This window comes from Protopterus annectens, chromosome 2.part0, assembly GCF_019279795.1.
Source record: "Protopterus annectens isolate FY-2018-M chromosome 2.part0, PAN1.0, whole genome shotgun sequence".
In the NCBI taxonomy this organism is placed as follows: Eukaryota; Metazoa; Chordata; order Ceratodontiformes; family Protopteridae; genus Protopterus; species Protopterus annectens.
Window position 1 is genome coordinate 1,938,689,945 of NC_056728.1, and position 12,257 is coordinate 1,938,702,201.

The following is a 12,257-nucleotide window of genomic DNA, read 5'->3' on the forward strand; positions in this document are numbered from 1 at the left end:
TTTTTCTAGATTTTTGAATTGTGATCCTTCTGCTGCAGGTTATACATTGTTGTTATTTCTGAACTTCTGATAAAAAATAGTGTTCAGCGATTGCTTGATTGTTTATTTATTAACCTATTACCATACACTGGAAATTGCCTCTGCTAATTGTCACTGAACATATCAATGCTGTTTAGGATTCATGCAAAAGAAAGTTTGCAAATTAAGTGTTTCCACTTCCTCTTATTGTTGTATTTCTTGACAAAAGTAAAATGTCTAGAGTTGCAGTTTCAAAAGGTAGATAACTTTTGTGTAGCCTATCTATAAATTATTGTTTTGTATGTCACTGACTGTGAAAGCTCTGATCTTTAGATTACAAGGCCATCTATGAAGTATCAATCTACAGGAGATAAAAAGAAAGAGTTTTGCAAATAGTGATTCTTCACATAACATATTGCAATGAAGCAAACGATATCAATAGTTTTAATTTCTAATACTGAGCTTTCATTCATTTCTCTACTACAATGATGAAACATTTCAGCAACATTTTCTTTCTTTCATTCTAAACAGAAATCCACATTAGTCACACATGAATAGAATAAATGATTCAGTTAGTCACTTTATGGCTTTAACAACTGTTGGATTTGGCAAGAAACCTGATTTCCAAGCAAGACTTAATTTGAGCAGTGAAGTACAAAAACTGAATCTCATTAGGGTACTTTAGTAGCTCAGGATTTTATTTAATGTTAATGATTTCATGGTTTCCTGACTTTCAGTGCCCTGCAGGAGAAACTTCACTGAGCGAAGAGGGACAATTTTGTCACCAGGTTACCCTGAGCCATATGGAAACAGCTTGAACTGTGTGTGGAAAATAACTGTGGCAGAAGGAGCAGGCATACAGGTAAAGTTATCTTTGTATTCTGAGGGAGTAATGTGCATTGTATTTAAGCAAAAACAAGCAAGAACTGTAGTTGTATAACCACAAACTTGAATGCAATTTCTGCACTTAAGCTGTTATATTGATGGATTTAGCTATTGTCTTTTTATGACTGGAGGAAATAACATATCTTCTAAAGAAATAATAGTACATGTGGTTGGAGAGGTCTCAAAATGAAAGATTAGAAAGGAAATGCATTCCTTTGTTTCAGTGCCAGATGACACTGCTACTCCAAAACACACATACAGAATCTAGACAATGACATTTGGTGGGAAAGTAAGACTGTTATTTGATTGATAGGGTAGTGATTGTATCAGGCTGTGTTCCACATTCTTAGGAAAGCATATGTATATGTTAGAATGTGGCATTAAGCAGTGTATTACTTTCAGAAATAGATATTGCACACACTTTCTTGTGGCTGGGGTGGTTTGGTTATGATGGTGAAGCCCAGGTCTCAAAACAAAGGCAGTCATGGGCTAATTTGCATTACCCAAACACAAACATGATAGATTGCTGTTATACATGGCATTGTTACAAAGTAATTATACAGTAAAGGGACATTACAGTTCTAAAATATGCATGCTTATTAAACAGCCCAATCAAGAAAGCCCATTTAAATCAGCCATGTACCAATAGAAACTAAAACAAAAATTGGCCAGTACGCCCACTATCATATCCTGGAACTTTAATAGCGAAAATAAAAATGTAACAAAGGTTAAGTGCTCTTATCATGAGACATCTTCATAACCACTGATTAAAAAAAAACGTTTTACATGCACCCAATAAAAATAATTGAACACCCCCCCGTCAAACACGACCAATCACGTAACTGCATAAGGACGTTAAGAACCAGATAAATCGCTTAATATCACATCTCCTGATTTGCAACAGAACATGCTGTAGAATAGTGTTCACCACCAATTACAGGATTCAAGGAATCACACTCAACCAATCGTGAACTCTGTATGACATGTTATATGATAGGACAAAATGTATAAGCTTCAACTAATTATAAAATTTCTAGTATGAACCAAGCATACACCATTATGCATCCAATAAAAATATCGGAATAACATAGCCCACTTGTAGTCAACTGATCATGGGCAGTTTTAAACTGTATTAAACATTTCAATATACATTTAAAAAGCATGCTGCACTAATGAGATAAACACATCAGATTTTAGTCAATTATAACAGCCCTGTATAGCAGTTCACTCTTTAGCGAAATGTTGTCATGGATGCCTGGATAACTTGTAGCAATGAATCTTAGTTACTAACATGTTGCACAGTGAAGAAGTAGATTCTTCCAATTGCCAACCTCATTTGTATGCACTTGTTGTAACACACAAAATTTAAACATAATAAAATTAGTGCATTCCTCGGCATGTCTGTATACTGATATACCCTTTTATTCAAGGAATTATTGGACTTTCCAATATAGAATTCCAACACACTGTAACAGTTTTATCCATTTTCAAAAAAGAGGGGTCATAAAACGTCAATGTATTTGTTTGTCTAGATTAATTTCCAGTGATGATACTTGCAGATGTGGATTTGAAAAGTTGTCCTCGCTGTTCATCGAAAGGGGATATCCAACCAAGATTATTGAAGAAAGCAATACAGCTGTTATTCAAGAGAGGCACAACAAATATGTTGCTATTATAAAAGGGGGCTTACACTTCAGTTCTGTAACATAGGGTTCTACTGGTATACAAGACAATCATGGGAATCATTATAACAACATGATACTTCACTATTCTGTAGATGCCTATGATATAAACAAATTCTGGGCAGAAATTGGCAGATTATGAAATGTGATGAATCGCTTAAGAAGTATTTTGATAATGCCCTCATGGTGACTGTGATATATATATATATATATATATATATATATATATATATATATAATACGCCACCAGATTGCCAACAATAATATGACATCCCCACAATCCTGGATCAGTAATTAAGGAGCTTCAGTCCTCACTACTGACTCCCATGCAAGACTGTCACGTAAACAGGACTAAAATTTCATAATTTCCTGCAAGAGCACAACTGGAACATGCTCTATAATCTGGAACTGGACTGTATATTTCATTCCACCTGTAATGTAACTCCTTATTCCAGAGAAATGTGTCCCAGTTTAAGACCTCTGATACACTCATACTTAAATAAATTAAATCTCACAAATCTAAACACTTCTCAGAAAGCCTGACATGGACTTCCAGCTGTGTCCATTCCCCAAAATAATATGGTAATGCTGCCACCTATCAGACTGTCTTCTTGCCCTTCTAAAGGGGTATTCAGTTATGAAAATTAAATATTAGAACAAATGACCTAAGCAGCTAGGCTTTTGGAGAAGCTTGGGAATTATCAAAGCAGGTGTAAGCACTCTCAAATCAATAAGGAAAACACTGATTGACCAGCCACAATGTAAGTTAATAAAAATATTTAATAATGAGCAAAATAATTAAGAATATAAAACAGTAATTTCCAATAAACAAACAGAACTCAATCACCAGGAAAATGGAATTAATACTGTAGGACAGAAATGCAACATTTAGAAAAAACTTTAACTGATTAGTTATACTTTTCCTATCAGACTAAAGAACACTGTCCCTGATATAAACTAAATTATTACAACAGAGCAAAGGCAGAGTTACAGTTCTTGGTGAGTCCTCCTGTGTGTATGCTGCACAGTACAACTGTTAACTGCAACTGGCTGTTAACTGACAACAACTGACTTCAACTGTCTTCAGCAGGCTCTTTTAAAGCCTAGCTTAACTGCCACAACTGTTCCATTTCTAATTTCATGTCATATTTTAAAATCAACCAATAGTTGTTTGCAAAAGTTCCTTCCTGTTTTTCACCCTCTGACAGTAACACATAGCAACTGCCAACACTCCAATGACATCACCTGCAGATCAGCTGATTCTGAGACAGTCTGCAGTTAGAATTTTCTTCACAAATATGCAAAGTTAAAAATGTAAAGGAACACTGTTCAAGTCTTTAAAACATTCTAAAAACAGATTATAAACCAACATGCAAGAACTTAATTCTAATATCATAGCTAGTCATGATAGCATATAATACACAGGTTAATCTGAAATTATGCACAAAAATTCAGCCAGACATGCTAGCACAGATGAAAGTTCTTCACAGTGACTTTAAAAAATACTTCCAACATTAAGAGAATTCTGGAGAGGCACACTGAACCTAGCAATCATGCTGTTCCATATATGGCAAAATGTGGTAGTTGCTACTACTATTCTTATATTGATCCAGACTTGTGTGATTCACTTTGTGATATTATCCAGAAATGGACAGCACACCTAGTAGGGCGGGGTACCTTGCCTGGTGTGCATCTTGTCCAGCATTCTATATTGGAAAGACCAATAATTCTTTGAATAAAAGGATATATCAGCAGAATATATATATATATATATATATATATATATATATATATATATATATATATATTATTAAAAGATGTGGCAAAAACAGTGACCTAGCTAGACATGCCAAGGAATGTACTCAATTATGTTTAAATTGTGAGTGTTAGAACAACTGTATATAAATGAGGTTGGTGACTGGAAGAATCTACTTCTTCATTGTGAAATGTGTTAGTAATGAAGACTCAACACTACAAGTTATCCATTCATTAATGACAACATTTCACTAAAGAGTGAACTGCTATACAGAGCTGCTATAATTGACTAAAATCTGATGTGTTCATCTTGTTATTGCACCATGCTTTTTAAATGTTTACTAGAGCTTAAAATTGCCCACAATAAGTTGAATACAGGTGGGCTGGGTTATTCTGAAGTTTTTATTGGATGCATAATAGTGGAAATGGTGTGTTTTTGGTTTGTACTAGAATTTTTGTAATTGGTTGTAGCTTATACTTTTTGACCTTTCATCTAACATGTCATACAGAGTAAACAATTGGTTGAATGTGATTTCTTGAATCCTGTGATTGGTGGCAAAAGCTATACTACAGTATGTTCTATTGCAAATCAGCGGATGTGTTATTATGCAATTTTATTGGTTCTCAAGGTCCTTATAATGTTACGTGACTGGTTGTGGTTGATTGGGGTGTGTCTGTTCACCTTTTTTAATTGGGTGCATATAAAACTTTTTTTTTTCAGTCAATGGTTTTGGTGATGTGTCATGAAAAAAGTGCTTAATCTTAGTTACGTTTTATTTTCAATATTAAAGTTCTTGGATACGATAGTGTGTGTTCTGTCCATTTTTTTATTTTATTTTGTTTTTATTATGGGTTTGGATCCATGACATGCAATTTATGACTGTAGAAGGAAATCCACTGTTTTATTGTTATAACTATTTGCATATGCTCCATAATACCATCCATAATGAGTTTTACAAAGGACAAGTCAAAATCAGAGAAAAATCACTGACATTCTGCAAAACTCTGGACAATTCAGACATATGGTTACTGCAGCATGATTTATCATACCACTAGTAACATTTTACCACAAGTCCATGAATTTGCAAATCATCCCTAATTTTCCTCTTATTTTGCCTTGTCCCTTGTAAAATTTTTGTTTTACTGAAAAACTGGTGAAGACTTACTTCTGTGAATAATGCCACACATTTGAGTTTCATACCTCCAACCAAAAAAAAAAAAAAAAAAAATTAGAAAACTGAAAGACATGGCTACAGGTCACAATGGACTTCCACACTTCTGTGTCTCCTCTCCTGCCCTTCAGTAATGCACTGTGCAGGAATGAAACATATGTACCATACCGATGAAGAGTACATCAGTAAACAGTGAAAAACATGAAAGAACACTAAAGCACCAATACTCAAAGACATTATTAAATCTCGTGATCAAATCGCACAAAATGTGGGTAAATCTTCTGATGCCCACACCCAGTCATGGGTTATTGCAAAAAACAGTTTACCTTTTCTGAAATAATGCTGTTGTATAGTAGAAGTGCTTATTGTTCTGTCTCTTTTTGCTGATGCAAGTTTCCAAAGATGGCTTAAATGTGTATGCTTAAATGTGTGCCTGCAAACATTATGACACTTGCACAGTACATTAATTTAATGAAGTCACTGCTACTTCATGTTCAGTAAGTTTGCATTGTTAAATTTTTAAAAATATGCTGCATAACTATATTGTAATCTTGGCCAGTCTTATGTAAAGGCAAACTAAATGGCCACCTAGGCTGCTTTTCCTGCTGGTCTAGTAAGGGCACTTTTTCATTATAGATGACCTCTTTAGGTGCTACTCCTGCTGCACTGGTATGGGTGCTTTACCAGCATAAATGGCCTCCTTGGGTGCTGCTCCTGCTGCTCTGGTAGGGGCACTTTTCCAGTATAGATGCACCTAGGGTGCTGCTATTGTTGCTCTGGTAGGGGCACTTTTCCAGTATAGATGCACCTAGGGTGCTGCTCTTGTTGCTCTGGTAGGGGTGCCTTTCCATTATTTATTATTTTCCTTAAGTAAAAATCATGGCATTTCTTTACTTAAAGAAAATAAATATATGACATACAACACCACTATTCCAATTTAGAGCAGATGCAGCACTCTAGAAGGGAAGTGTTTGTAGACTTGGCCATCTGATTTGTAGCGGTCTTGCTTAATCCTGCCCACAGTCTCCTCAGACAACAAAACAACAAATCAAGTAAGATTGTGGCCAGTGTGGAGCAATCATCATCATCTTCTTTTGGCTGTTCCCATTAGGGGACGCCACAGCAGATCACCTGTTTCCATTTCTTCCTGTCCTCTGCATCTTGCTCTGTCACACCAACCACCTGCATGTCCTCTCTCACCACATCCATAAACCTTATCTTAGGCCTTCCTCTTTTCCTGTTACCTGGTAGCTTCATACTTAGCATCTTTTTCCCAATATACTCAGCATCCCTCCTCAGCACATGTCCAAACCAACAAAATCGTGCCTATCTGGCTTTGTCTACAAACCTTCCAACCTGTGCTGACCCTCTAATATACTTATTCCTAATCCTGTCCACCCTCGTCACACCCATTGCAAATCTTAACATCTTTAATTCAAGCTCAAACTCCAGCCTTTTTGTCAATGCCACTGTCTCCAACCCATATAACATAGCTGGTCTCACTACCCTTTTGCAGACCTTCCCTTTCACTTTTACAGGTACTCATCATGTTACAAATCACTCCTGACACTCTTCTCCACCCACTCCATCCTGCCTGTACTCTCTTCTTCACCTCTCTTCCACACTCACCTTTACTCTGAACTATTGACCCCAAGTATTTAAACTCATCCATCTTCGCCACCTCTACTCCTTGCATCCTCACCATTCCTCTATCCTCCAAAAATTAAAATGTGTGAGAAGAGTAAACAGTGAGATAACATTTTATTTATTTATTTATTGTAAAGAATGTTACTGGCTCAAAACCAATTATTTTCAGTGGTTAACTACTTGTGCCATCATTCTCAGCTATTCCTTAATTTAATTTTATATGCTTGCCCTGTCCCTTGTAAATTTCTTTGATTTTTTTTCTGCTAAGCCACTGAGAATTGCAGTCTAACAAAAGTGCTATACATTGGAGTTCCATGCTTCATAAAACCTGTTCTATTAAATGCGTGAAATAGACATATGTAAAAATGCAGACCGGTTTATGGAGAAATATGACTAATGGCTGCTCTTTTCTGACCTTGCAGAATCACTGTATTTTTGTGTGAAGTAACTTGGAATACTTTAATATGCATGTGGCTACTGTTTCCATGAATAAATCTGAAGTCAAGTTTTATTATAATCAGACATGCATGCCAAAGTAAATGTAACTGCTTTGTAGGTATGGGAGCTGTCTGTAGAAAGTTAACTGATCTTATTTTCTCAGTTTAAACATTCACATACTGGCTTTGCAAAACTAATGTGCATTTGTAGGATTAATATGCTTTATGTTAAGCATCCTGGGGATACTTAAATGTGTATTTGTTGTCTATATGGAATAGAGTTGAAGTACAGTACTTGGACTTGTCCTTGATTTTGGCTTAACATTTTGCACTGTCTTTCTCAGTCCCTCCTAAAACTAGGAATTTGGAGAGAATATGATGGATTATACTTAATAAACAACAAGAAAAATGTGTGCTAATTGTCATTCTCTTAGTCTATTAACTTATCATGTTAATAGTAGTAATATTTTAAAATGTTTCCTGAACTGTCCCTTATAATTTCTGAATTTGTCTCTGATTTTGTAGGTTAGATACTGAGTGCTATGCATTTTCATCATTTTTTATAATAATTGTCTGAAGTGCATATAAATTACTTTGACTTACTATTACTATGACTGCTGGGCAGGGTGAGAACTGTCTTTTGAAAATAACTAACACTTTTGTTTGTTCAGTTAGGCAGTTAGTTTCTGGTTTTGAAGGATTTGTGTGCATTTGTGTGACGCAAGATTGATTACTTAAATGTATATGTGGGACATAAATTGGCAAAGTAGGTGTATTTGCTAGGTCTAGCTGTGGAGTAGAGTTACTAGCTGCCTGCTTTTATTTGTTCATTAGCTTGGAGCATTAAGCCTTGGATATGTTATTTCTTCTATGAAAAAAAAATAAGACTTTTTCTGCTTATACACAACCCATCATTAGATCAAAAGTTTGGGAAAAGCTGTAGAATGCACCTCACACCATCTACAGCCCCATAACATACAGTGGTCAGGCAGTCAATTCACTTATTTCTTGCACTTATTAAAATGTAGTCTTAGTAAGTTAGGGTCTCTTGAAAAGATGCAAGAAAAGCAAATTTGAAGAGTAAGATGGTATTTCCTTCCTTGTGTCATTTTTTCTCAAACCATAACTGGATGAAAAAGTTCTTTAAAAAAACTCTAAAATCTACTTTCATAGCAGTTAAAACCCCTATGGCTTCTGAGAGCCCGGTGGCCATAGATCATCAGTTGTATTCAGTTATCTCTTTCCCAATTATTGTCCTGGTCAGGTAGCGTTTATTGAAAGTTTACAGGAAAAACCAAAGTTGAAGACAACATAAGTTTGAATTTCTTTCCTTAATCTGTATTTTTGTTCTAGTCATCATTATATGAACAGATAAAAAAACTGTAAAACACACCTAAGAGAATCTATGACCCCCATGACTTTTAGGTGCTATGGCACACTGAGCCTTGATTTAATAGTTATTTCTCCTATAGTTATCATATTGCAGTCTTGCCTAATTAGTAATGTAAGAATGAATGCACACAGGAAGAAAATGAAGACTAAGAGAAACGGAGAAAAGCAAGAAAAAAGAAAGCTGGTCAGTGTGGATAGGCCAGGATATTGGGAGGAGCTATTGTGTAATATTAATTGAAGGTGCAGGTGTCAGTCGGTGGGAGCACTGCCCTTTGCATAGGGTGTAAGTTCACCGCAGGATTGCTCTGCATGTATTTCCCAAGTATTGACTCATAAAAAAGCTTCCAACTAGCAGGTATTTTTTTTATAATGTAAAATGTCAGAGGCATGGCCAAAACAAAAAAATATCAGCCATCATTTTTCTGTTTCAGTAGCTGCTGTAAAATTCATATCACTGCTGATGATGACCTGTTTTTCAAGAGTATTACTGAATTTTTTTGGTCTCATGGACTGCCTTGTTCAATCAGTGATTGCATTGCCAAATGTACAGCGCCTTTTATTCTGTTTAATTTGCCACACTTGTGCTACCTTACTCACCCTAACCCAACACATTACTAAAGCCCCTTTCAATAACAATACCACAACAAAGGACAATAGGACACGTAACATATTCAACACCAAACATACACAACAGTAAGGCTATGCCTTTACCTAGCACTTACTCTAACCCTAAACCACAAACACTCACGTGTACACACTAACTGCTATAAATTTCACATTCAAACATTCTTGCACACTCTTACCTACACTACAGAAATAAACATCCATTCACTAGTGCATTAACTCAATTGAAAATGCATTCTTTTGTGCATTCAGTCTTTTTTACACCCACCAAAACTTTTTAGTAAAATGTACATTCGCTATTTATTAATAGCACTTATATTGACCATAAGAATTTCAAGCCTGATTTATTGAACACCATTTTGTAAAGCCTATATTACAAGGAGGGCATACCCCCCCCCCCCCCACAGCAGCCATGTTAAAGCCCGTCTCAATTTTGATGAAGGGGAGTGTAATATACAGGGCCTGATGTTGTAAAGTTTTGTAATATGCTCATTTGAGGGCTTGAAAATGGAAGTAATGCAGCTTAAGCTATTCTCCTGAAGGCCAAGTCCGAGGCCATTGATGTATTATGGATTTATTCTAATGTCTTTATCATTAAAACATATATGTGAAATGTGACTATTGAGGACTCTGTACTGTATGTTTTGTTTAGTCTTTCCTGTACCTTTTAATGAACTTTGAAGATAATATTTCACTCTGTGAGCTGATTGTTCCTGATAATATTTAATTTTTGCTTCTGTATAAATTGTTCATTACATTATGTGAAATGTTTTGAAATAATTGCTTAGGAAATAAACATTATAATTACCCTGAAGTTGAAGCAGAAGCATGTGTGTGTGTGTGTGTGTGTGTGTGTGTGTGTGTGTGTGTGTGTGTAGATGTATATAATATTCACTTACGTGTATACATTGAACAAGTGCACTCCTGCGTGTGCATGCATACAGACACACAAATAAATATATGTAGTGTTTGTGTATATATTCAAACACATATGCATTTACAGTATTTGTGCGTATGTAAACACTCAGACATACACATATCTATCTGTCTGGTTATATGAATATACTTGCTTTGGCCGACATTCACATTTCACATAGTCAAAAACAGACACCAGAATATGTCAAAATGTTAATGTCGATCCTTGCAAAACTGAAAGCAAAAAAAACGTTTATTATTTATACCAACTTAAATATTGCACAAAATCAGGGAAACGGAGCATTCCCACACCTTGAAGTGCAGTCTCACACACCAGTCAATCATCTATTATTCAGCCAAACACACTGCTGACCATAGCAGCTACACTTTTTTACATGAGCATGTGTGTGTAGTAAAACACTGTGCATAGTTTTTATTCTAGTAACTATGAACCGGTTATCAGTTTGCCATCCAGTCCCTATTGCAATCTTCTTCTTCTTTAGCCTTTTCCCGGTTAGGGGTCGACACAGCAGATGACCTGTTCATTCATGATTAACAGTGGAGTTTTACAGTGTCGAGTTGCCAGCCCGGCACCCAAACTTCCACAGAAGACACACACACACATGCACTCATGCCTAGGGCCAATTTAGAGTGTCCAATCCACCTACAGTATGTCTTTGGGATGTGGGAGGAAACCGGAGCACCCGGAAGAAACCCACGCAACCACAGGGAGGACATGCAGACTCCACACAGAAGGCACCCCAGCCAAGAATCGAACCGGAGTACCTCTTGCTCAGAGGCGGCAATGCTAACTGCTGCACCACCATGGCCACCCAGCCAGTCCCTATTGCAATATTACTAGCTTATCATTTTTTAATGTAACACAGGCAATTTATTCCTCAAGGGCAACAGGCACTTCATTTGTAGATGAAACAATGAAATATAAAGTTCTTTGCTAGCACCAACCTCTTCATTAGTTACAGATCTCTTCAATGTGTAATTATTTAGATGATTTTTACTTCTGCAGATAGTTTGTATATTTACTGATACTGGTAGATTGTAGAAGCTTGAGTAGACTTTTATGATGAAAATGTTCTGAATTGGGTAGTTTTGTCATTATTGGTGTATGCATTTTGTTTAATTGTTTACTAGAAAAATGTTCAAAACAATAAATTTAAAATTCCCTCTAACAACTGTACTGTACTATACAACATAATTTAATACAATCAGGAAGGTGTATCAAAGAACATGTGTATGTTTCATGTGCAAAGGGCCTATGATTTGAAATCAGCCTAGAGTTAATTTTTATCTGCCACTGGCCAGATGTATTTTCTTTGAATGTGGGTTTCAATGGTGTTTCAATGACTGTGAGTTTCAAGGGAAGAAAAGTTTTAATGCTAAGACTATTTTCATTGTGAGACTACATTGCTTTGTTTAGCAGATGGCTATTAGTGTTTCTGCTGTAAAATGTAAAATAAAATTTTAAATGAAATCCAAATCATCACAGAAGTAAAGCAGTATGCACATTACAGTGTTTATGGTAAATGGGGCAAAATAGCCAAGTAATGGGACATTGGAATGGCTGCAGGGGGAGGCCCCATTTGACCATGATTTTGTGAGCTTGGAAGGGTGGCAAACTCAAAGACAACCCCAGATGAACTATACTTCTCAACTGTTCAGATTTTTGCAAAATGAGTAGAGTTTTGCTTCTTATTTTTGGTTTGTTCCTC

The 12,257-nt window shown here is 35.9% G+C and overlaps 1 protein-coding gene across 1 annotated transcript in view; it reads left to right on the top strand.

The window, feature by feature from the left end:
* LOC122792903 (CUB and sushi domain-containing protein 1-like) overlaps positions 1 to 12,257 on the top strand; it is a 4,548,980-nt gene that overhangs the window by 1,620,379 nt on the left and 2,916,344 nt on the right. Inside the window, exon 24 of the mRNA XM_044060461.1 lies at positions 756 to 880. Within this exon, the coding sequence (XP_043916396.1) occupies positions 756 to 880 (125 nt within the window). The remainder of the gene's footprint in view (positions 1 to 755; positions 881 to 12,257) is intronic.